This window comes from Amblyomma mixtum, chromosome 9 (assembly GCF_055824585.1).
Source record: "Amblyomma mixtum isolate Tamu chromosome 9, ASM5582458v1, whole genome shotgun sequence".
Taxonomy (NCBI): Eukaryota; Metazoa; Arthropoda; class Arachnida; order Ixodida; family Ixodidae; genus Amblyomma; species Amblyomma mixtum.
In genome coordinates, this window is record NC_143020.1 from 11,765,733 (window position 1) to 11,790,205 (window position 24,473).

Sequence of the window (24,473 nt, forward strand, 5' to 3'; positions counted from 1 at the left end):
TGCCATGGGTGCCAGATGGATGATGCATACTCTAATTTTGGCCGCACGAATGTTTCATACCCGAGTTGTTTTATGTTATGGGATAAAGATTTCAGATTTCTTCTCAGGTAGCCAAGTGTACGTGAAGCGTCGGAGCAAATGATTCTAATGTGGGTGACCTGAGAAAGTGTTGATGTGAGATGTACACCTAGATATTTATAAGATTTTGCAACGGTTATAGGGAGAGATGAAATGCTGTAAGTGTGATACGTCAAGGTGTGTTTGTGAGTGAAGGACAATCATTTGCACTTAGTAAGATTTAAAGGCATCTGTCATTTTTCACACCATGATGCAATAACGTCAAGGTCCTGCTGCAAAGTGCAGTTATCGGTTGGGCTACTTATTGCATTATAGATCACACAATCACCCGCAAAGAGTCGCAATTAGCATTGAACATTAGAGGGCAGGTCGTTGATGTATATTTAGAAGAGTAATGATGATAAGCTTGCGAGGGTGGAAGAGCGGGCTAGTTGGTAGTTCATCTTGAGGAAAAACACAGAGCACTCCTATGACACGGACAAAGAAAGGCAAGACGATGCAGCGCTGACTTCAACTGGTTATTTTATTGTGGAGCAAGATATATACGTTCGAAAAGTGGGCGGGAAGACATGAGTAACATCTGCTGTGTTTGTACGCGACCGAAAGATAACAAACTACAATTCTAAACAACATGAGGGCAAGGGTGACCCTTGGAGGCAATAAAAAAATGAAAACTAGACAAGATAAAAAGACGAGTGGAGGGGCGATTAAACGGATACCGCTTAAAAAGATGACGTTCAAAAGGATGACGCAAGCAGACAGTACAAGAGACAAAAAACACTCGGAAATGACAACCAGTGAACAAAATGCACTAAAAGGCCAAAAGGACCATTAAATTTTTTTTTTAAAACCGATAAAAGAGCCAAAAGGGACGTTAAAAGCAGAAGACATAAAACAACCTTGCCCAAAAGGTAAAAAAGGCTAGAAGTCGTATTTCGGAATCCTACACATTAAAGTTGCTCTATGCCTGGCTCAAATAATCTAACTCACGTTTCGTTAGCGCTATCGAGGGTGTGCTACACACTAACACAATCTTCACCTAGCTTTAGAATGTGGGCGGCTTCTATAATTTCGCGTGTGTTTTAATGGGCGTTTCTCGCGATGACCGAGCAGTCATGAAAGAAAGGCTCGCAGGAACCGGAGGGACACTTTAAGCAGTGAATACCCAGGTTTTTCTTTACGATGTTAGAAACATTATTTGAGTGCTCCATAAGACGCTCATTGACGGAACGTCCGTTTTGCCCCACGTAGGCCATACCGCAGCTCAAGGCTATCTTGTACACGACACCAACCTCGCAAGGAACGAAGGGTGCACGGTGCCTAACAAGGCAGGCTGGCTCTCTCACAGCCGGGGCATTTACTCTGCGACAAAGCTTGGATAGCTTGTCGGGCGCCGAGAACACCACTCGGACACCTGCCTTTTGTCCAATTCTTTTGAGCCTGTGAGAGAGACCATGCAGGTACGGCACCACAGCGACTTTGTGTTCGTGGTATAGGGCAGCACTCACTTGGCTTCCTTTGAGTTTCCTCAAGAGGGAGCCGGCTACTCAGATCAGAAGGTCAGAAGGTAATAAAGTGGTGCTCTCATGCCTTTTTCGGTTGACATTAAGGACCTTTATTACTCACTTCCACATGACAAGCTTCTTTTGTGCGTTGAAAGCTGTATTGATTCATTCGGATCCGTCACATTTCAGAATTCTTGTGGCATGTTGGTGGGCGGCTTCCTAGAATTGTTGACCGTTTATCTTAGCTCTACTTTCATTAGCAGGGGTGAATGTAATTTTATTCAAAAGAGCGGAGTATGCATCGGCTTATGCATTGCTCCAACCTTAAGCGATATCTACCTCGCCAATCATGACCGACTGATAAAAGAGCAGCTCTGTTCGTCAGCTGCCGTGAACGTTTTCAGGTTCGTGGACGATTACCTAATCCTTTTGGCCAGTAATGAACGTACTTTTCTTAGCTCAGTTTCAGAAGTGCTCCAATTGTTTGAACGGTACCTCTCGCCCCTCGTTTTGACCCATGAGGTACCCTAGAATGGGTCTTTACGTTTTCTCGACTTGAGGTCATTGACAGCACAAAATCACCTGTGTCGGTTGTATGAGCCACGAGGGGGCAAGTTCTTGTTGCCTTACAGTTCAGTTCACTCCAAGATCGTTAAGAAGGGCATTGTGAACCTCTGTTTCACAAATTCCTTAATGAAGTCCTGGGTCCACTCGATGGACCATAGCCTGAAAGAGCGGAATCGGAGGCTGATAAGAGCTGGCTACCCCGAGCACCTTCTGATCTGAGTAGCAGGCTCCCTCTTGAGGAAACTCAAAGGAAGCCAAGTGAGTGCTGCCCCAGACCACCAACACAAAGTCGCTGTGGTGCCGTACCTGCATGGTCTCTCTCACAGGCTCAAAAGAATTGGACAAAAGGCATGTGTCCGAGTGGTGTTCTGGGTGCCCGACAAGCTATCCAAGCTTTGTCGCAGAGTAAATGCCCCCGCTGTGAGAGAGCCAGCCTGCCTTGTTAGGCACCGCGCACCCTTCGTTCCTTGCGAGGTTGGCGTAGTTTACAAGATAGCCTTGAGCTGCGGCAAGGCCTACGTGGGGCAAAACGGAGGTTGCCTCAATGAGCGTCTTATGGAGCACTCAAATAATGTTTCTAACATCGTAAAGAAAAACCTGGGTATTCACTGTTTAATGTGTCCCTCCGGTTTCCTGCGACCCTTTCCTTCATGACTGCTCGGTCATCGCGAGAAACGCGCATCAATCCACACGCGAAATTATAGAAGCCACCGACATTCTAAAGCTAGGTGAAGATTGTGTTAGCACACCCTCGATAGCGCTAACGAAACGTTAGTTAGATTATTTGAGCCAGGCATAGAGCAGCTTTAATGTCTAGGATTCCGAAATACGTCTTTTAGCCTTTTTTACCTTTTAGACAAGGTTGTTTTCTTTCTTCTGCTTTTAACGTCCCTTTTGGTTCTTTTGTCGGTTTTAAAATTTTTTTAATGGTCTTTTTGGCTTTTTAGTGGATTTTGTTCACTTGTTGTCATTTTCTAGTGTTTTTTGTCTCTTGTACTGCCTGCTTGCGTCATCCTTTTAAGCGTCATCCTTTTAAGCGTGATGTGTTTAATCGCCCCTCCACTTCTCTTTTTATCTTGTCTAGTTTTCATTTTTTGTTGCCTCCAAGGGTCACCCTTGCCCTCATGTTGTTTTGAATTGTAGTTTGTTATCTTTCAGTCGCGTGCAAACACACCAGATGTTACTCATGTCTTCCCGCCCACTTTTCGAACGTATATATATCTTGCTCCACAATAAAATAACCAGTTGAAGTCAGCGCTGTATTGTCTTGACTTTCTTTGTCCGTGTCACAGGAGTGCGCTGTGTTTTTCCTCAAGATAATGGTGATAACCCGGCCCCTTGAGGGACACCAGATGTTACATCCGATGAGATGTTAAATCCGATGAGCATTTCCCTTTCTTATGGTCGTGCGTGTTCTTATGCACTTAATTTTAGGGCATCGCGCTGAAAAACGCCTCTGATTGCAAGTAAGTCCCCATACCTTCCACGATTTGAAAATCCCTCGTTTTCATTATTCAAAACACCCTGGTTTTCAGTGTTATTTAGATATAAAGGTCCAAGAATTCGTTTAGTATGTAGCTTGAAAAAAAATTGACAGTTTTTTTTAGTCAGATTCTAAAGAGTGACAGTTTGACCACATTTGTGGTTGCCATTAGGGGATAGGGTATGAGGATTTCCTTCTAAATATCAAGTGATCAGTGAACATCGGATATGAACAATTCATTAAAGACACTTCAAAACGGCGCGATATAGTTTTCCTGTAAATGAATGCATTGAATCAATTTCTTACCTTTCCGAGGAATTCCGTTCACCAGGTTTTGCGCATGTAATACAACGACACGAGGAATAAGAGCCTCGTGACGAAAGGAACGGGATGAAGGGTACTTTACAATGCAGCTGCTTTCCAACACCGTCTTTGTGCTGCGCAGTCACAGACAACAAGACCTTATCTGCGTGAGTGGAACAAGAAGGAAAGAAAAACTACAAGAACGAGCGAAAGCTTTCAACTGAGACTGCACTTCTGAGACAGTATATTTACCCCTCCGCTAGACTAGAAAACGACGATCTTTGAGACTGGTACCGAAACACGCAAAGACAGAGCAATCGCCTAAGATGAAGAGGATGCTCAGTTCGACATTCGACACTCACTGGTACTATCTCGAGTGCCGGGCTGTTTGCGCAGTGGGCGCCCGGTTCGATCAAAAATTCAGGGGGCACTTTGGCTCTCTCAAGTGCTGCAAGGCGAAAGCGTTTCCTGGCGCACAGTTTGTTTTTATTTATTTTTTATCTTTCATATTTTATATTTTTTATTTGTGCTATTTTTCTTATCTTTATTCTTTTTTATTTTCATTTCCAGATCTTAATTTTAATTTGATTTGATTTTGTTTATTTTCTTATTTTAATTTTTTATTTTCCCTTTCCTTCACTTTATTCCCTTTATTTTGTTTATGACACCCATGCATTCACTAGATGCGCCTTTATTCATGCTCGAACCTTGAGCCTTCGTGGCGGAGTGGTAGCGTCTCCGCTTCAAATGCCAAAGGCTCTGGTTCGATTCCCACCCTCGGCGCAGCTTCTTATTAAGCAGTGACGCCGAAAGGCGGACAAATCTGCCGATGCGTCTGTCGACACGGCTGCTGACGCGTCTGTCGACACGGCTCAAGAGAGCGTCTGCTAACGACAGTATGAGGCATTAAAGGCTTTCGCCTTAATAAGAAAATGATTATGTTGATGTGTTTATGCCGTGCTACTTGATGTGCTGACCTCAGCGATAGCCGTTCTTGCATGCCGTGCTTGTCCTGCTCAGCGTCGTAGCGTGAGCGCCATGCGGGGTGCGTACCACTTGCTGTCCCCTACCGGCCTTTGCAGTGATTTTGCTCCCCTTTCTCACTCCCCAATGCGGCCCTTCTTTCTTTGATAATTTATGAAAAAAATGTAAATTGCATGGTTTAAGGCGCCGAAGTGACGGCTGTTTGCGAAGCCGTTCTGAAGCGCTCCGGATTAGTTTATATGAAGTTAACGTGAGCCAAGACCGCACAGCTCAAGGGCGTTGCCAGAGAAATGCGGCCACTGCGGGCAGGATCGATCCCGCTGCGTTGCGGTCGGTCGCCGAAGGATGAAGCCTCTGAGCCACGATGGCGGCATCGCTAACTTTAGCAGCCATAATTCAGAGATCGATGGTAACCGGTATGGGGAGGGAAATGAATACCATAGTACGAAAAGGAGCACTCGCTAAGAACACGTTTGGTTTGGTTTATTGGGGTTTAACGCCCCAAAGCAACTGAGGCTATGAGGGACACCGTAGTGAAGGGCTCCGGAAATTTCGACCACCTGGGGTTCTTTAACGTGCACTGACATCGCACAGCACACGGGCCTCTAGAATTTCGCCTTCATCAAAATTCAGCCGCCGCGGCCGGGATCGAACCCGCGTCTTTCGGGTCAGCAGCCGAGCGCCGTAACCACTTTGCCACCGCGGCGGGGCGCTAAGAACATGGTAGAAAGGTAGGGCTACATAGCAAGTGTTTAAGGGAAGACTTTAAGCAGTTCTCAAAAACAGGCTTTTGGGTGTACAAATATGCTTTTGCGACATAGCATTGCTAGTGTTGGCGGACACGAGAAAGCCGGTCGATCATTTTAAGGGGTGAGTTGGTCAAGTAATTTTCAATAATTAATTTTTATATTTTTGAGTTAGAGCTTAGTTGTAATTAGGCATTTGCAGCCGGTCGGTAGTGATAACCATATCAGTTTTTAGAATTTAGAATACGCGGTTGCCCTCGACGCTGTGGCTTGGCAAAATTTGGCTTTTTCGACAAGTTAGCTTTTCGAAAGCGCATGTATTTTGGCACGATATAGGTAAATTTTGCCGAGCCACAGCGCAGAGGATAATCGCGTTTCCAACATTTAAAAGATTTCAGAAACAATTCTCCGAGACCAACGTTGTGCTTCCATTTCCGTCGTCTATGCCAACTTGGTCTGCAGCCAATCGAGATGCGAGCATGCTTCATTAGATAATAAATCTAAAGATTCTTAGATGTAACCAAATAATAATAAATGTATTTACATCAGGGTTCCCTTTTGTATTACTACAGTGCCATTGCACCGTATTAATTACCGTAAATCTGAATATGTGCACTGTTAGAAATATTTCGTCATCATCATCATAAGCCTGACTACTTCTCCTGCGCAGCAAAGGTCTCTCCCCTATCTCTGCAATTAACCCTCTCCTGAGCCAGCCGCGACCACCTTATCCCCGTAAACTTCGTAATCGCCTCCAGTTTCCTATGGCGGCACGTCTGGAGCCAGAAACTCTTTGCGCCCTCCGCTGCATCAAAGGTCTGACTACCACCTCGGTAAGTTGTCCCGCCACTGCTGGGGACTGAGGGCTAATTGGTGTGTTCATATAGGAGGGTTTGGCCAAATACTACACCGGGGCGGCCAAGTTTTGTTCTTATTTGTTGGAGCATCGCATGGTGACGGAATTCGAACCGCGGTCCTCTTGTACGCGGGGTGGATGCTCAACCTTCATGCCATAGCTGCCTTTTTAGGGTTCGTCATCATCATCATCAGCCTGACTACACCAACTTAGACATGTGAAGCCCTGAAAAAAACACTGCAATTCTGAAAAAAAAAAGTTTTTTTTCGTTTTTTTTTCAGACACAAAAAATGGAATGAAACACCGAAAATTTCACAATGCAATTTCAAGGTTTTATGAATGCTTTATTTTCGTTTAGGTTTTTGTTCTTGCTTTGAAAACTATTACAGCGTGCATCGTTGAACGATTGGAGAGCTGTCGTCATCGCCGGTCCCGGGTAGTGCTTCTAAAACGTTCGTGCTGCGAGTACGCGGGTTGTAGGCCTGGTCACATATAAGACCTAGGCATGAGTTTAAAACACACTAACACTTGAACTCACGGCTGAAGTAGAACAAAATGGCTGCAAATTCTGCAGCGCTACACACACGGCAAAAATAACGTGGCCTGCTGTGCACGTAAGCAGTTTTAGCCAAATACAAGCCTAGCTTCTTGATTTCCAACGTAGCAGAGTACAGGGCATCCGCAGGAATTTGGTCCAGGACAGGGGTCTTCAGCGAAGCACGTGGCCCCATCTACCTGCTGGCAAGGCCTTTGCACCAACCAGCCGCTAACCCGTCTGGCTTGCCGACTCCTGCAGATACCACCATCATCCGCCAGCTGCGAACGAAACTGGTCCCGTTTCGGAAACTTCCATACAAGGATTCGCAGCCGGCTTTCAGGGAAACGTGTTCGAAAGCTTGTGTATGTGCAGTCGAACCTAGCTGTGGACACCAACGTTTTTAGAACCCTTTCAGTTTGCAAGCTCCCCCGGGCCGCGCCCGAGAAAGCGGCCCCCGTCCGCTTCCACTCACCACGCGGCGCTGCTGTCGCTGTCGGCCCGGAAGCGTGTTCGCCATATGCAGCCGGTACAGCCAGCGATGACAGCGCCGCCCACCGGCAGGTAGCAGCCACATTAAGGCTGGTTATAAATATTCATTCAGAACGACGGCTTGACATCGCCGCTATGGCGCAGTGGATTAGAGGCACGTGTTGCGTATGGAAGGTCGGCCGTTCGATTCCGCTCTCGTACTGTAATTTTATTGTTTTTTTATTTCATTTTTTTCCCATTTTTTTTCCTTTTAGGTCGCAAATCGTGATGCTTAGTGGCATATAACGCCGTTTAAGAGGATTTATTACCCCTTTTAGGTAAGCCGTTGTGACAATCTTCAGTCACAGTGATCAATTCACCGTGGTTTCAAGCCTTGTGGCTGTACAGGCTGCAGTTGGCGAATACGCGGCCCGGAACCGCCGGAGCGCTTGCGCTTGCCAGTTGCTCTGACAGCCCGTTGTCATCCGCGATAACATTGGGAACGAACACGTCGAACTCAAATTTGCTGTACTTTTAGAGCTGTCACATTGAAACTTCAGTCTCATGGTTAAAGAAATGTTTCGCCTGGCTAGTAAGGCTGAGATAAAGAGCAGACTGATGCCAGTTCGCAAAAAACAATCGTTTGCATTGCGCTTTATCGCATCGCGTTTGTCATGTTTAGCGCTGATGATATGCGTGTGTTGGAGTAAAGCTATCAATATTTCTTCGGGAGAATGCATGAAACATTAATGAAAGGTTAAAACTAGCGATGTTCCGCTTCTAGATCAATCACTAAATTCCGCGCTATATTATCAGCGAAGCACCGCACAAACGAGCAGCATTTGGCACATTATTTAAAATTCCAATTTCAGTGAACACAAGTATAAATGCAGACACACTGAGCTGGATGCAGGGAGGGAATAACCTATAGAGGAGCTTTTTATTTGCAATGATCGCACAGACGAAATCAGCGTCCTGCACTTTCATTTTTAGAATGTTAATTTCGTTGAACACAGACAAGCATTAAATGCAGACACACTAAGTCGGAAGTGTTAATGGAGCGGCCTGGCGTCGCTTGGTCGACGAACACGACATCAAGCACGGAGGGAATGGCTACAGAAGGCGAGCTTTTTTATTTGCAATGATAACCTTTTCTCTGTTCTCCAGCCGACGGTTCACGTCTCTCGCATAGAAGTGCATGCGTGTCACTATGACAAAATGCAGCACTTGGCACGTAAAAGTGGCCATATGCTCTGCACATCCAAGCCGAGCAACGTTTTGCAATTCCAGCTCGTCTACACCTCTCAAAAAACGTCCCCAAAAACGGGACCTTCTTTCAAAGAAATCGAGATTGCTTTGTTTACATTGTTGGTAAACTCTAGCATCTTTTTGGTGGGATGCTTTAAGCACCCTTGCTTGAAGCTTTTGTATACTGTAAGATAAGCGTCACTGCCAACAACTGGCGCAGGCGAGCTGATATCTTGCGTGCTGATATCTGCTGGCTGCTCCAAATGAGGCGCCGGCGACGATGGCGTAGACATAGAGTAATATAGAAGTAAAGAGCGGACACTCCCGTAGGCCCCAGCGGCCGACTTTTGTGCACAGCGCACCTAGCGGACCCGGGGAAACGCACTGGCCTCAGAGATGATAGGCCTAAGCAGGAATCTTGGAGGCTCTACTGTCAAAACCTGGTGGTGGGCATCTGCCCTTGACGCAGCTTTGTTGCCTCTTTGGAAGTGCTTGGGAAGAGCCGCCGCCGCCGCCTTTAAGGCCGACAGCTGCAGCTTCTTGTTGGACAGTTCACGGGGTGGAAGAAACAACCGTCGCAGCACCACAGCAGTACACAAAACGGACGTGCCCACGAAGCTTGCAGACGCCGCAAAAAAATACAGCCGCTCACACCGTCGGTCCGTCGCACACTGCCGCCTGGGCGTGCTTGCCCGTTGGCTTGACGCACTTAAAAGACGCCGCTGTTGCTGACGTAACTGCGGCCGTAGGCGCGCAGCGCACGTCACTGCAAGCCAAGATATGCCAAGACCATACTCTTTTTCCTTTTTTTATTTGCACGTTCAGTGCCATCTGGCGGAAACGGGGAAGCGCCGAACTCGGCCGCGAAAGGGCCCGAGTGTCCGCTCTTTACTTTTATGTTACTCTATGGCGTAGACGCGAAGGGCCACGCTGGTCGGGCAAACAGCGTGGCGAGCGCCACCGCGCGGCAGGAAACGGAAAGGCGACAATCCGTGCACCGCAGCTTTCAAACTGAAAGGGATCTAAAAACGTTGGTGGACACAGCTTCGGTTCATGCTGCTGCGCGTAGTGCCGCATCCAGCGACAGTGACTCTGAGTCCGTATATGGAGTGACTTATGGATCAGTTTTCATGTTCATTTTCTCGGTGCAATTGAACAAGAAGTTCGTTCCACAAATAGGATATTTATATCTCCACATTCGCCTGAAGTGCAAATCATTATTTATCTTCTGGGAGCAATAGAACAAGAAGTTCGTTTCACAATATGGCATCTGTAACTGAATATTCGACTGAACGCCGGAGCATTATTATTGATCGTTGTGCTGTTGCAAATAAATATGTTTTATCACATTTTTCAAGATTTCCAATTTTTCATGAAAAAAACCCTGAAAAACGGTTTTTATCATGCTATTCTAAATTTCTTGAAATTTTACATCTCTACACGCACAGCAGGGCAAAGGCCTCTCCCACGTCTCTCCAATGAACCCTGTCCTTCGCCAGTTGCGGCCACTGTAGCCCCACAACCTTCTCAATCTCATCCGCCGACCTCACTTTCTGCCGTCCCCTGCTGCGTTTGTCTTCTCTTGGAATCCACTCCGTTATCCTTACGGGCCAGCGGTTATCTTGCCTTCGCCTTACACGCACTGCCCAAGCCCATTTCTTCCGCTTGATTTCAACTAGGATGTCATTAACTTGCGTTTGTTTCCTCATCCACTCCGCGCCCTTCCGATCTCTTAGCGTTACACCTATCGTGTTTCTTTCCATAGTTCGCTGTGTTGTCCTTAACTTAAGCTGAACCCTCTTTTTTAGCCTCTTTGTTTGTTTCTAGGGTTGAAGGAGCGGAGACACCAAATTTCGAGGCTATAAAAAGCCTGCTATGGGATTCCTCTGTAGAAAAGGGCACTCAAAGCCAGGTGCTGGACACAGCAAACGTTTAAAAAGTATTTGGTTCGGTTCCAAAGATTTTCTAAATGCTCGCTCTCAGAATCTAGACCCATCGCTAGCGCAAACGACGCTGACGTGATTACGCTTGCAGAATAACCAACGTTTTATTGACGGCATACCAAAATACAGTGACGTACGATGAGCGGGGCACAGCCACAGCCATGAGGCACGAGTGACGAGCCACCTGAGCGCAATTGACGCACTGCAGCGAGCCGCATTTGCTGCGAACCGCCCGCCACTCGCTAGGTTAGGTTTTGTCAAGGTATGGTCAAACTAGCCATGCTTATTGGCATTTCGCACATTGCTTCGCATCCTCACGCGAACCCGCGAAGGCGATATTAGCGTGCGATGGTGCGATCAAAAAAAAAAAGTCGATGTCCTCATTGGAGTAAGATTCGTCAAAATCCGAGCTGCTGGGACTAGCCATGCCGTTGTTTGTTTTCATGCACTGGTCAGCACGTGCGTGAGAAAGCAGACGATGAAGCAGTACCTACGGCACAACTTTTGTGGGCCCACGTGACCGGGCAAAGTAGTTGAGCATCCTAGATAATGACGTCACTATCCGACTCGTCGTTCAGAAACCTAAACTGAAAAGCGTTCACCTAAAAAACTCAGGGGGCACTTTGGCTCTATAAAATTTTGCAAGCCAAAAGCCTTTCCTTGCGCACCGGTCTTCATCAATTTTTTTTAGTGGTTTATTATTTTTTATTTATTTTTATTTTTCCTTTTTATTGTTATTTCCCAATTTCTAGCTCTTTTATTTTTCTTCGTTCTTTTTATTGTTTGGTTCTTTTTTATTTTTTCGTCAGGGAAGAAAGGAAAATGGTAGTGAACGATGACATCGTATTCACTACACGCGCCTTTGTTCATCCTGAACCAACAAGCTGGCACGGCGGAGTGGTTAGAGCACTCCGGATACACGGTTCGATTCCATAACTCGATCCATTTCCTACTCGGTTTTACTTAGTTATTTATTTATTTTACATGGAGCATCACTATACCTTCCCTTTCATTGGTTGCATGGTTACTAGCCAAAGCACAATTAGCCCCATTTACAATTCGCGCATTGTGATGTCACGACCATTTCGACCAATTGAAAAGCGTGACATCTCTCTCGACAACTCCTGCTTACAAAGATGAGGCATTAAAAGCTTCAGCCTTAAAAATGCCATATTAACGTATTCGCGGTAAATATATGAATATCCGAGTGGGTTTCATGCTTCCTGTAGTAATACGAAACGTTTGAAACAAAGAACGCGCGAGATACACATTTGATGTCTCCACCCCTTTAAGGACGCATGCAGTTCACTATGGTAAACAATACACTAGGGTTTCGCATAACTCCGCGTCGCTCCCTAGCGCGCGATGAACGGTGTGACGAGGTGTGTTATTAAGATCAACGTCAACAAGTCTCGCCGGGTGGCCTCCAGCACGCCTGCTTCTTCTGTGTATGGCGGCGAGCGGCTTGAGTGTGATTGCTTTCGGGCCTGCCGCCATGGACCGCACGCACTGAGAGGACCTAGGTGACAGCTGGCTTCAATTACGGAGTTTGCCCGGGAGGAGTGCAGGACCAAAACCAGACCCCCTTCACAAAGTGCCTGCACGTGTAAAACGCCGCCGCCGCCTCGGGGAGACGAACGTTATCTTCCCCATTTGCCGTGGCCATGCCGGGGAACAAAGGGCCTCGTTTCGTGCGGCTCTGTGGCGTGCCAAGCATCGCGACAAGCTGGCGGGCATCATCTCCGACCCAAGCACGAGGAACCACTTTCGGCCTTTTCGTGACCTCGCGTCCGGCCTCGAGCGGCGGGTGTCTGATTATCAGCAGATGTCGGTGACCCGCAGAAACCTTCGACTGGCCGGAGGCCATCACCTTCCGCAGTCAACGCTACCTCGACAACCTTCTTTCCCTCAGACTCCACATGTGACGGGGGCGTGGCCCTAAGTGCAGTGGTGTGTTTGTGCGCACAAGTTTGTGTTGTTTGTGATCTGGGCCCCTCCCACCCCGGCGTGGGCGTCCTCAACCTAGGGAATTTAGGGAAGGCGAACAGTATAAATGTCGAGAACGAATGCGGCAGAGCAGCTCACTTCAAGTCTCACTTCGAACTCACTAGAGCCTCTCTTCAAGCCTCCCATAGAGCCTCTTTTGGAGCCTCACTTCAGTCTCTAACCATGTTGTAAAAAGATGTAAATAAACCCTCTTGTAATCTTCCTCCCATCACTTAACTCTTCGACTTGGCGGCACTCCTGTCCTGGTGGTGGTGGGAACGGGTTCGAAGCTTGACCGCGGCGAGCAGCAGCAGCAGCGAGCTGGCAACGACTCCGAACCGACCCATCATCGCCAACAACTGGTGGCAGCGTCCACAACTGGTTGGCAGCGGTGTGATGAACCGGGTGGCATGGTGCTGCATCTACGGGTGAGTGTTTGGTTTTTGCTTTGGATCCTCCAGGCTTCAAATTCTGGGTTAATAATTTGAACTGCTGGTTGATCGGGTGTTTGTATGTCTGTAGCACAGGGGTAGTTGCTCAAAATCACCATGAGCGAGCAAAGCCAATATTTAAAAGCAGCGACCGTGGACCTGACGAGGTTGTCGAGGACAGAACTGTTGTTCTTGTGCGATGAGTTGAGTGTGGATGTGCAGGAAAGAGCGAAAGATTCGGATATTATCCAGGCAATCAAAAGTTTGCAACGGAAGAAGAAGATGATTTTGAAATTGCTTGGGATAATACGCACAGGTGGGCAAAAGAACAGGAGCGTAAAAGAGCTGAGGAAGCGGAAAGAGAGGAACGAGAGGCACAGCACCAGGAGCGTATGGAGAAGCTAGCAGCGGAGCTAGAAGAGCTTAAACTCGAGGCTGAGAAAAGGCGGCTCGCAATGCTCAGTGGTCTTAATGGGAACGAAGTAGCAATGAGTGACGCTATCTCCGTCCAGATATGGCCTTCAATGTTCCAGTCCATCGCCGAGTTAGAGAGGCATGACGCCATAATACAGGATTGCGAAATGGCGCAAAACCGGCATGGATGGCACACGACAGAGCACGGCCAAAATAGAGAGGCTACAGAGACCGTCTCCGAGTTAGCTAAGTGTAACTCCGCGAGAGCTCGTTCAGAAAACGAGTGGAGAGGGCATGGATGGCGTCGGACAAAGCCGAGCCAAGAGAGACTTCCCAAGCTAGCTAAACAGACCGTCGCCCAGTCAGGTAGTCGCAAACCTGCGAATAAGGGCCGAGAAACGGAGTCTAACCGGCACCCGCGGTTTAGAATAGAGAGAGCTCCGAAGAGAGGCTGTGCAGTGAGAGTAGGAACCGTGGCCGATTTGGTTAAGCGTGAGGACGCTAGAAAGGGGCCTGTACAGGCGACTAACCGGCACGGGTGTGAAAGGGATAACTTCCCCAAAGGTAAACGTTTCGAAAAGGAAACAAAGGGAAGCCCTTTAGTGATTGAGAATCGTGGCAACTGTGAGTTAAAGCGTCACTGCGGCGTCAGTGAACAAGCCAATGTTGTGGCTACCTTAACGAAGCTGGCGTATAAAGAGTGTGGAGCTGCTGTTGGGTTAAAACGCAGTACTGAACGCCATGCTGAGAAAAAGGACGAGAGCCCGATTCTAGATGAGCAGTGCGTTTCAGAGGAAACCACTCAGAGCGTGAGTGACCATGCGAGTGTTGTGGATATCTTGGCGAAGCTGGCGTATCAAGAGTGCGAAGCTGCTGTTGAGTTAAAACGCAGTATTGAAAGCCAGGCTGAGACACAGGAAGAGAGCCCGATTCGAAAAGAGCAGTGCGTTTCGGAGGAAAGCACTGAGAGCGATAAGCAAGCTGCAGAGGACTACCTTCAGGGGAGCGAACTGCTCATTTCCGGGGCACCTGAAGGTCCGTCTGTCAGCTCTGTGGAGATGACCATCTGTTGCGAAGGCAAAGAGGTCAATTTTGTGACTAAGGAAGGATCACGCGATGCATCAAGGGCTGGAGGAAACAGTCTTGGCTCATGCGGTGCACGCGGAAAGTCCAAAGCGAAAAAGGAAGAGGGCGAGGACAAAAAGGAAACGGATGAAATGTCAGGCCCTAAATTCACGTGTGCGGACAGGTGCTAGTGTTAGCACAGATGAAAATGCGGCAGAAGGGAAAGAGAAGCCTTCCCGCATTAGAGCTCGCAAGCTTGCGGCTAAAGTTACTGGTCAGGCGACACGCGTGGATTGTTGTAAACCTGACCGCAGTAACAGAAAGGGAAGACCGCATCTTCCAAGGAGAGCAGGAGGGGGGTTTTTCAAAGGGCATCGGCCTGCGGGAAAGCCCTGACAACCCATACCTGAGAAGAAGGCGGAAAGGGAAAAGGCAAAGCGGCCCGAGAGACCGGGAAGCGCTAGGTTGCGCGACCGTCAGCGCATGCGAGCACAGGGATTGAGAAACAGAGACCCAGCACGCAGGCATGTTCACCGCGCGCAGTTGAAAAAAAGGATGCGTCCTTCACTTTCGGCACTGGATTCTCGGAAGCGCGCAGGGCGAAAGGGTAGCCGAGCTTCGTGCTGGGGGCGACAACAAAGAACAGCTTCCCGCGCTGGTCGCTGTGCGTCGCCAAGAGCCGGTTCTCGACTTTGCAGGCGCTACCAAGGCTTTCTGAGCGTGTCGAGGGGGCGCGGAGACGACAGAGGGAGTCGTAGATGGCTTTTTTCAGTGGCCTTTTGTAGCGAAATGACCGCAGTGTCATCAGTCAAAGCGCGACCCCAGCGGGCGCGTCTGAAGGGTTAATCCTTTCAGCATGGCGGAGGTGAGTCAGCTTTCACCCCCGTGTAGCCATTCGAAGTAGTTTTTGTTTTGTTCCTTTTTTTGTGTGCGAAATCAAAGAGGGAAGGGCTACTTTGTTTTGAGCTAAAGATTTAGAGTTATCGGACGTTACTGTGTTTTGTCTTAAAATTTAGAAAGATTAAAGTCTGAGTAAGAAATTAGAGTTCAATTTGGCATGCTACCGAGGAATAAGGGCACTTAAAAGAGTGTAGCGAAGATTCCTGAGTAGGTCATGTGCTGTTTACATAGTTGGAACCGTTCAGAGCATTCAAGTTTTGCTGTGTTTGAAGGTTGGCACAGGTTTCTGTTGTATCGATAGTAGACTCAGACGTGTCAGACTTGGTTGAGATACCAAGATGTTGCTGCTATATTAACGGAAGTGTAGCTAATGCCTTGCGAAGGCAAAGAAAGTGCGCATAGTTGTGCATATCTGTGTACTCTTGTTTACTGGCGCGTGGTTAGTTATCCGATTGCGGTATTCGGAGATTAACCGAATGAAGTGAAGGTGCACAATTGTGTGGAGAACGGCTGTAGCAGCTTTGTGGTGGTTATGGTGCCTGGCACAATGAGTATAAGAGAAGTATTGCGCCAGTACTGGAATGAGTACGGATTCTGAAGAGCAGTCGTATCTTTGTGAGGTTAACTGGAGCAGTTGATTCTCAGTCTCGAGCGATCAAGGTTCTTTGAGAAGAGCCAGAGGATTAAACTGAGCGTGAGCCAAATTTTAAGCAGACTTTCGATATTCGGGTGGTATTGGGGATCAGAGCTTGGTTGATAAGGAATGGAGTTTCTATTCAAAATTTGTAGGCTTTGACACACCACCGCTTATCGCACAACGTGGCAGTCTGTCTTTGGCGACCTCAGGTGTGACGCGGGCGCTCACTTTGACCCTAAATTCGGGCAAAATTGACGGGTCAGTATTCTGGAGAAGGGTTTTGTTTGGTACTAAAAGGAAGCCTGGTGGGTCTTGAGTGAATTCCAGGCGCTTGCGCGTGGAGCGGTGCTTTGTTGTTGGGAACGTCCCATCTGTGCTTTCCTTTGTTGGTGGTTTGGTGTTTTGGGTTTGCCTTGGGAGTTGATGTTGCAAGCCAAGATATCAACGTGGACGCGAGCCCATCTCTTCCTACCCAGCGGTGGGGAACGCTGGCCATTCGAGATTTTCCGGGCCGCGGAGGAGCTATTAAGATCGACGTCAACAAGTCTCGCCGGGTGGCCTCCAGCACGCCTGCTTCTTCTGTGTATGGCTGCGAGCGGCTTGAGTGTGATTGCTTTCGGGCCTGCCGCGATGGACCGCACGCACTGAGAGGACCTAGGTGACAGCTGGCTTCAATTACGGAGTTTGCCCGGTTGGAATGCAGGACCAAAACCAGACCCCCTTCACAAAGTGCCTGCACGTGTAGAACGCCGCCGCCGCCTCGGGGAGACGAACGTTATCTTCCCCATTTGCCGTGGCCATGCCGGGGAACAAAGGGCCTCGTTTCGTGCGGCTCTGTGGCGTGCCAAGCATCGCGACAAGCTGGCGGGCATCATCTCCGACCCAAGCACGAGGAACCACTTTCGGCCTTTGGTGACCTCGCGTCCGGCCTCGAGCGGCGGGTGTCTGATTATCAGCAGATGTCGGTGACCCGCAGAAACCTTCGACTGGCCGGAGGCCATCACCTACCGCAGTCAACGCTACCTCGACAACCTTCTTTCCCTCAGACTCCACATGTGACGGGGGCGTGGCCCTAAGTGCAGTGGTGTGTTTGTGCGCACAAGTTTGTGTTGTTTGTGATCTGGGCCCCTCCCACCCCGGCGTGGGCGTCCTCAACCTAGGGAATTTAGGGAAGGCGAACAGTATAAATGTCGAGAACGAATGCGGCAGAGCAGCTCACTTCAAGTCTCACTTCGAACTCACTAGAGCCTCTCTTCAAGCCTCCCATAGAGCCTCTTTTGGAGCCTCACTTCAGTCTCTAACCATGTTGTAAAAAGATGTAAATAAACCCTCTTGTAATCTTCCTCCCATCACTTAACTCTTCGACTTGGCGGCACTCCTGTCCTGGTGGTGGTGGGAACGGGTTCGAAGCTTGACCGCGGCGAGCAGCAGCAGCAGCGAGCTGGCAACGACTCCGAACCGACCCATCATCGCCAACAACTGGTGGCAGCGTCAACAGTGTGCACAGGAAACCATCCCCAGAAAGTGAAGTGCCTAAATGTTCTCTGGGATGGGAGCCCAGTAATGTGTGCGCAGACACTCGTAACTACGAAATTTTCTTCTTAAATGAGAGATAACTGCAACGTGTGTCATAGCACGTACGACAATGGGAGAAACATGGTACCAGAAATAGAGCCTTAAATCAGCAATAACACTAAGCTCTCGAGCATGGGCAGAACGAGAGTATTGGCCGCCATGAAGCGTGTATCGGAAGATAACTGCGTCACCCTTTCTATCAAGAACCACACAGAAGTTTTCTATTGTTCAAATTGAAGCCAATTTGTCAAACACCACTGCTAGATGTTGCTTATGCCAGCTTTCAAAAGACGGAAGTCTTGTAAAGTTAGTCTTGTCAATCTTAGGAATATTTTCAAATAATTAGCAAAGAACAATGGCCTCGAGTTGACAATGTGCAGCGCAAAATCATTATTAAATGCTAAAACAACAGTTGTGCTATCTTGATCTTTTGATGCCCTCCTAATTTCAGTAGAAACCCATTCGACGCATACAGAAACAATATAAGCAGATTATGGCTGTTACCAAGGTAGCTTTTCCAGATTTTTTCTTCTGCATTCGAACTGAATCATGTTAAACCGGGCATAAAGCTTCAGTCAGACAAAAAAAGGTTGATTCTACCTGACCGCGATTAAACACGTGAGGCCCACTGTACCCGACAAACCTGCTAGGATTTGACTCACCTGATCAGCGTTTTGAAAATGTATATTGCGAAGACTAGACCTCTTTGAGTTACGAAATCGTGCGTTAACACATAACTACTTCGCAAAATTTTGTATAGCAACAAAAAAAATGATACTGGTCGAAAATTATTCCTATGACAAACACAGCCAGATTAAATCAACCCTTCGTGGGACAAAATGTTGCCCGCAAAGCACGGGCGGCAGAGTGGTTCCTATTAGTTAATTATGAAATGTACCAAATTTACTTTCTCTAATGTAATGGCTCCTGAGAAAAAAATGCGACATATGCGTCCCACTCGGAAAGAGGATGTAACGAAGCCTCAGGAGCAATGCAAAGGGGGAAAGCAGCTGGTGAGGATCAGGTAACAGCTGGTTTGTTGAAGGACGGAGGAGAGATTGTGCTAGAGGAACTAGCCACCCTGCACACGGAACGCCTTGTGACCTCGAGCGTACCAGGAGCCTGGAAGAACAACATTATTTTAGTTCATAAGAAAAGAGACTTCAAGGACTTGAAAAATTACGGAGCGATTAGATGATTGCCGGTTGCCTAAAATGTATTTACTAAGGCAATAGCTAATAGAGTCAGGACAACTGTAGACTTCAATCAACCGAGGGATAAGTTCGGGCAGACATTCGTAAACGATACTCTACGACAGACCATATTCGCGCTATTAGTCAGGTGATGGAGAAATGCGCAGAATATAACCAGCCCCTACATATAGCATTCATTGATTACGAGAAAGCATTCGACTCAGTAGAAACCTCAGCAGTCATGCAAGTATTGCGGAATCAGGGTTTAGAAGTCTTACTCGAAAATATTAGAACATATTTATAACGATTGCATAGCTGCCATAGCTCTCCATCAAATTCCCATAAGGAAAGGTGTCAGACAGGGGGACACGATCTCACTAACTGCCTGTGTACAGGAGAAATTCCGAAGTCTGAATTGGGAACAGTTGGGGATATGAGTTTATGGAGAATACCTAAGCAGCCTGCGATTCGCTGAATACATTGTCTTGCCAAGTCACTCAGGACATGAACTGCAAAGCATGATCGATGATTTAGACAGGCAGAGCAGAATGATGCATCTAAAATTAACACGCAGAAAACCAAAATAATGTTCAAAAGTGAAGGAAAAAAACAGCATTCGCAATTGGTAGCGAAGTGGTGGAAGTGGTAAGGAAATACGTGTACCTAGGGAGGTAGTGGCTGCTGATCATCATGAAAAGGAAATAACTAGAAAAGTAAGAGTGGGGTGGAGCGCATATGGGAGGTTGTCTCAGATCATGAACGGCAGTTTACCAATATCCCTCGAGAGAAAATAAACAACAGCTGTATCTTACCGCTACTCACCTATGCCGCAGAAACGAGGAAGTTAACGAAAGGGGTTAGGCTTATTTTAAGGACAACGCAGAGAACTATGGAAGGAAAAAATGGTAGGTGCAACGTTAAGAGACAGGAAGCAGGAAGAATGGGTTAGGGAACAGACACGAGTTAATGACATGTTAGTTGAAATCAAGAGGAAGAAATGGGCTCGGTCAGGTCATGTAATCCGAACGCGGGATAATCGCTGGTCCTTGAAGGTAACGGAGTGGATTCCAAGAGAAGGCAAGCGTAGCAGGGGGCGGCTGAAAGTTAGGCAGGCGAATAAGATTAAGACATTTGCTGGAATGCGGTTGGTGCAACTGACAAAGGACATGGTTAATTGTAGAGACAAGAAGAGGCCTTGGCCCTGCAGTAGGTGTAGTCAGGATGATGATGATTGAATAAGAGTTTCTCAGGGTTGAACTGTATGGGTGGAAAACTGAGCAGTGGTGAAGGATCGCAAGGTGACAGAGTATGTCGACAATATAAAATTGAATCACAGTTGAAAAACTACAAAGCTGCAGTATGCTTGGCGGTGTTTTTCATCTGCACTATGGCACTGCGCTTGAAAACTGCAATGTGACAATTATGTTTTATGTGTTAGATACTATACAGAAGGATATCTGCACTGATTGTTAAATTTCATTATTTTATTTTGCTACGAATAAAACTTTGTGAATGTAAAGAAAGAGGAATGTTTATCATTTTGCTTATGAATAATATTAAGAAAAAGAGCCAGGATTTGTTCCAGAAGCAGTGGTACTTCAGGAGGCTAATTTTCAAACACCATAATTTGTTCCTGAACCATCTAGAGAGTGCAAAGTCAAAAATGTAATACCTTGTGCCAGGAAGCAATGTGAAATAGATGAATCAAATTTTGTTGTGCGTGATTTTAACTGACCACGAAAAAAGAGTTGGTTCGAAAAGCGGCTGAAAAAATATTTTATTCGGCTCCACGGCATCGCTTTCCAGGGCGACATAGTCCACGGCAGCACACCCCACGTATCCTCTGATCTGGCAGCTGGGCAAGTGATGAAAGAAGAAAAATAAAGCGTAAATTCTTGGTGCCTTTAAAAAAGCTACGCTCTTAGACAAATAGAGATAACGAACAAGCTTGTTTTATCGCCTGGAGATGTTTGCCTTTTCATAAATGCAAGCTGTTTACAAGTAAACATGCTCTTAGAAACAAGCTCCCCGTAAAGGGGTGCCCCAGATCGTTGCAAGAAATCAGCCATCACGGTGTATTAGTGTTTATGGCATCTAGCTGTTGAGCCTAGGAAAATGAATTGGAAATCAGGGGCGAAACAACCGGTCTGCTGTGCGGAGCCATGGAATCGGAGGCGATACAATTTAATCCGGAACCCTCTACTTCAATATTTGAAAGTTTGAAAAGTTTTAAAAGTATTTATTCGAAGTTTGTCTCATACACTTCAGGAAGGAGGCCAAAAGGCGTGGTGCCTGACGAGGGCCTTCCTCCCTGGGGGTAAGCAAATTGCATACAGCATATATACACACAAAATAAACAAATGCAATATATGTAGCGGTCGCAATGACACTTGCTGGCACGTTAAAAGGAAAACAAAAAACTGTACAACAATGTTAAGGTAGCTTCAAAGTTGTTTAGATGCGCGCTGTTGGGTTACAGGGAATTATAAAAAGGAAAAAAATATTGTGACGAAGACGAAGCTGCCAGTGGCGCAGGACGGAGCGCCCGTGCTAGGCCAGCGGCCATTAAATCATCTCATAGCCATGGTTCACCACGTCTCATTCTTCGGCTGGCCGCCGCGTAACATTTGGTGTGAGGTGCTGGGGTCCCTTCATCGCCATCCTGGTCACGGAGCTTCGGCGTGCTGGGCCTGCCGTGGACGTCGGCCGTGAGTACCTAGTCAGCGCCGCACGGCCGTGCCCCAGCCCGCCCGACCTGAACCGACCTCGACGCTCACCCCAGCCCCGTCCCCCGCCCGGACCACACTACACGACGACCCAAGACCCGACGGACCCAAGACCCGACCGACCCAAGACCCCACTGACCCAAACGTGAAGACACCGTACCCCTGCCTCTGCCGTTCGGTGCGTCCAGAGACCTCAGCCGTCAGCTCCTGGCACCCTACGGCCGGGATGCTTCGTTGACCGGGACTCATTCTCTCATCTTTCTCATCGTGGCGGCCAGCACTGCACCATCTTCTACATATTGTTCGATCCTTCACTCAAGACTATCGCCATTTCGCCGTCTGTTCGTCACCGATCGGGACGATCGCTCGGAGGCCCCGGGTAGTGTGACGAAGACGAAGCTGGCAGTGGCGCAGGACGGAGCGCCCGTGCTAGGCCAGCGGCCATTAAATCATCTCATAGCCATGGTACACCACGTCTCATTCTTCGGCTGGCCGCCGCGTAACAATATATACAATCATGTTAACTGCTATCAATTTACAATATGTCACAGGATGTACCAGTTAGTCATGTAGTGAGTAGTGCAATCACTTTCCTCTTGTATATTTTTTGAGTTCTGCATTGATTGAGGAGGTCATGAAAATTTCTCTTTTCATTCAAAAAGGTAGTCATTTGGTATCAATCGCTTGGAATCCGTAATTTGTTCTTGCTTTTGGTGCTCTTATTGTCATGTGCCGAAGGGGATATGGGTTTTGTGGTAGTTCTGGTGTTGCAAAAAAAATGAGTTTCAAGATGAAATCTGTTATATGTTTCAAGTGCTAGCCGAAGAGTTTTTAATTGAAAAATTATCAGTAACCCCAAGCTGTTCCACGACGGGTTCGTGCTATCCAAGTAGCCGAGTTTAACATTTCCTCGTATGGCTTTTTTCTGTAGTAAAAACAAAGCATTTAAATTAGTCTGTGAAGATGCAAATGAATTAAACTGAAAAAAGTTGCTTTTTGAGCCATACTGGTAATAGAAACATAAATTTATTTAGAAGGCCCACTGATCGCAAAATTTTTTTTCTTGATTAATATGGTCAGTCCACAGCAGGTATTCATTAAATTTAACTGCAGGGAAATTTATTGGCTGTACTCGTTGTAAAACATTTGAATTGTATAATATGACTGGCTCATCATCTATGACTTTATATTTAGCTCTGAATATTACGTACTTGGTCTTCGTGATGTTTAGTTCTAACTTGTTCGCCCTCAACCATAATGTAAGGTTTTCTAACCAGAGATTTGCTCTACATTGTATTGCTTGTAAACTCGCGTCATGAAAGAAAATATTTGTGTCGTCAGCGTATAAAACTGTTTCGGAGCAAGGAAGAATATTAAAAATGTCATTTATCTGAACTAGGAATAGAATAGGACCCAGTATTGAGCCCTGTGGCACACCAGTGCGTATAAGGCCGTAGCTTGAAGGTATGCCGTTAATCATTGTGAATTGTACTCTGGATGATAAGTAGCTCTGAATAAGATTAAGTGCGGAGCCTCGTATCTCATAGAATTGTAATTTGCGCAGTAAAATTTCGTGACAGACCGAGTCGAAGGTTTTTCAAAAGTCTAATAATAGCCCAAGTGTAAAAATTCTGTTTTCTATATTGTTAATTAGGTTGTCCTTTATGTGAAGTAAAGCTTTTTCCTTAGATTTCCCTTTCTGAAAGCCATATTGTTCTTTCGCAATAGCTCCGGTCTTAATGAAGTACGAAGTAAAGCGGGTATTGATGACTTGTTCAGCAATTCTTGAGAAAACCGGCAAAACGTATATTGGGCTGTAATTATTAGGATCATTATAGCTTCCTGTCTTATGTATTACACAAACTCTCGCTATATTTAATTTATCTGGAAACCTGCCTTACTTGAGCATTTGGTTGCATATATGGGACAAAAAAGGTGCGATAATATCAGATACGGCTTTCACTACCTCACCCTTGATGTCATCAGCTCCAACGGAACAGTTATTTTTTAGACGCATTATATACGAGGAGATTTCGGCTGTAGTTGTTGGGGAAAGAAATATCGAAGGCTTTGGTCTGCCTTTAAGATATGACATTGAATCAGTGCATGTTGGTTGCGCAGACTTATTTTCACCAACCGTCAGGAAGTGTTCGTTAGACATGTCTGATAAGGGACGACCTCTGAGTGGAACGCCATCTACCACAATCTCTACTGGAGTTGGCTCGGTTCGTTATGATACTAAATTGTTGTATGACCTCCATATCTGGTTAGAGGCAAGTTTATTAGCGAACGCTTTTGCGTAATATTTCTTTTTTGCGGTACTTAGATCAGTGTTGAGCTTATTCCTTACAGCTTTTTACAAGTTTAGTATATTCATGTCCTTGCGCTTCAAAAAATCAGCAAAGAGATTGTGTTTTTGCCTTATTCTCTTGTACAGCTCTTTCGTAACCCACGGTTTCTTAGACTTTTTTATCTAGAGCGGCGGACTAGAGGAAAGGCGCCATAACAGGCATCTTGAAATTTTTTTTCAAAGACATCGTAACAGCGACTAGGATCTTCTTCATTAAAAACTAGTGACCAGTCCACCTCTGAAATCATGCGTCGAAAGCAATTTATAGTTTTCTCATTAATTTGTCGATAGAAAGTGTTAGCTGCCCTATTAGAAAAATTTTCCTCAAATGGGGCAAAAAGACAAAAAATGGAAGATGGTCACTAACATCGCAGGCCATCACACCCGACTGGACATCATTTGGTAAGAAATCAGTGAAACATAAATCGAGAGCAATTCTTGTACTTGTGGTAATTCTTGTTGTCAGGTTTATAACAT

At 46.7% G+C, this 24,473-nt stretch overlaps 1 protein-coding gene across 1 annotated transcript in view; it reads right to left on the reverse strand.

The window, feature by feature from the left end:
• Positions 1–20,679: 20,679 nt before the first annotated feature.
• LOC149328313 (uncharacterized) overlaps positions 20,680–24,473 on the reverse strand; it is a 45,694-nt gene continuing 41,900 nt past the window's right edge. Inside the window, exon 10 of the mRNA XM_089560669.1 lies at positions 20,680–20,775. Coding sequence (XP_089416795.1) covers positions 20,698–20,775 — 78 coding nt within the window. The 3' untranslated portion in view covers positions 20,680–20,697. The remainder of the gene's footprint in view (positions 20,776–24,473) is intronic.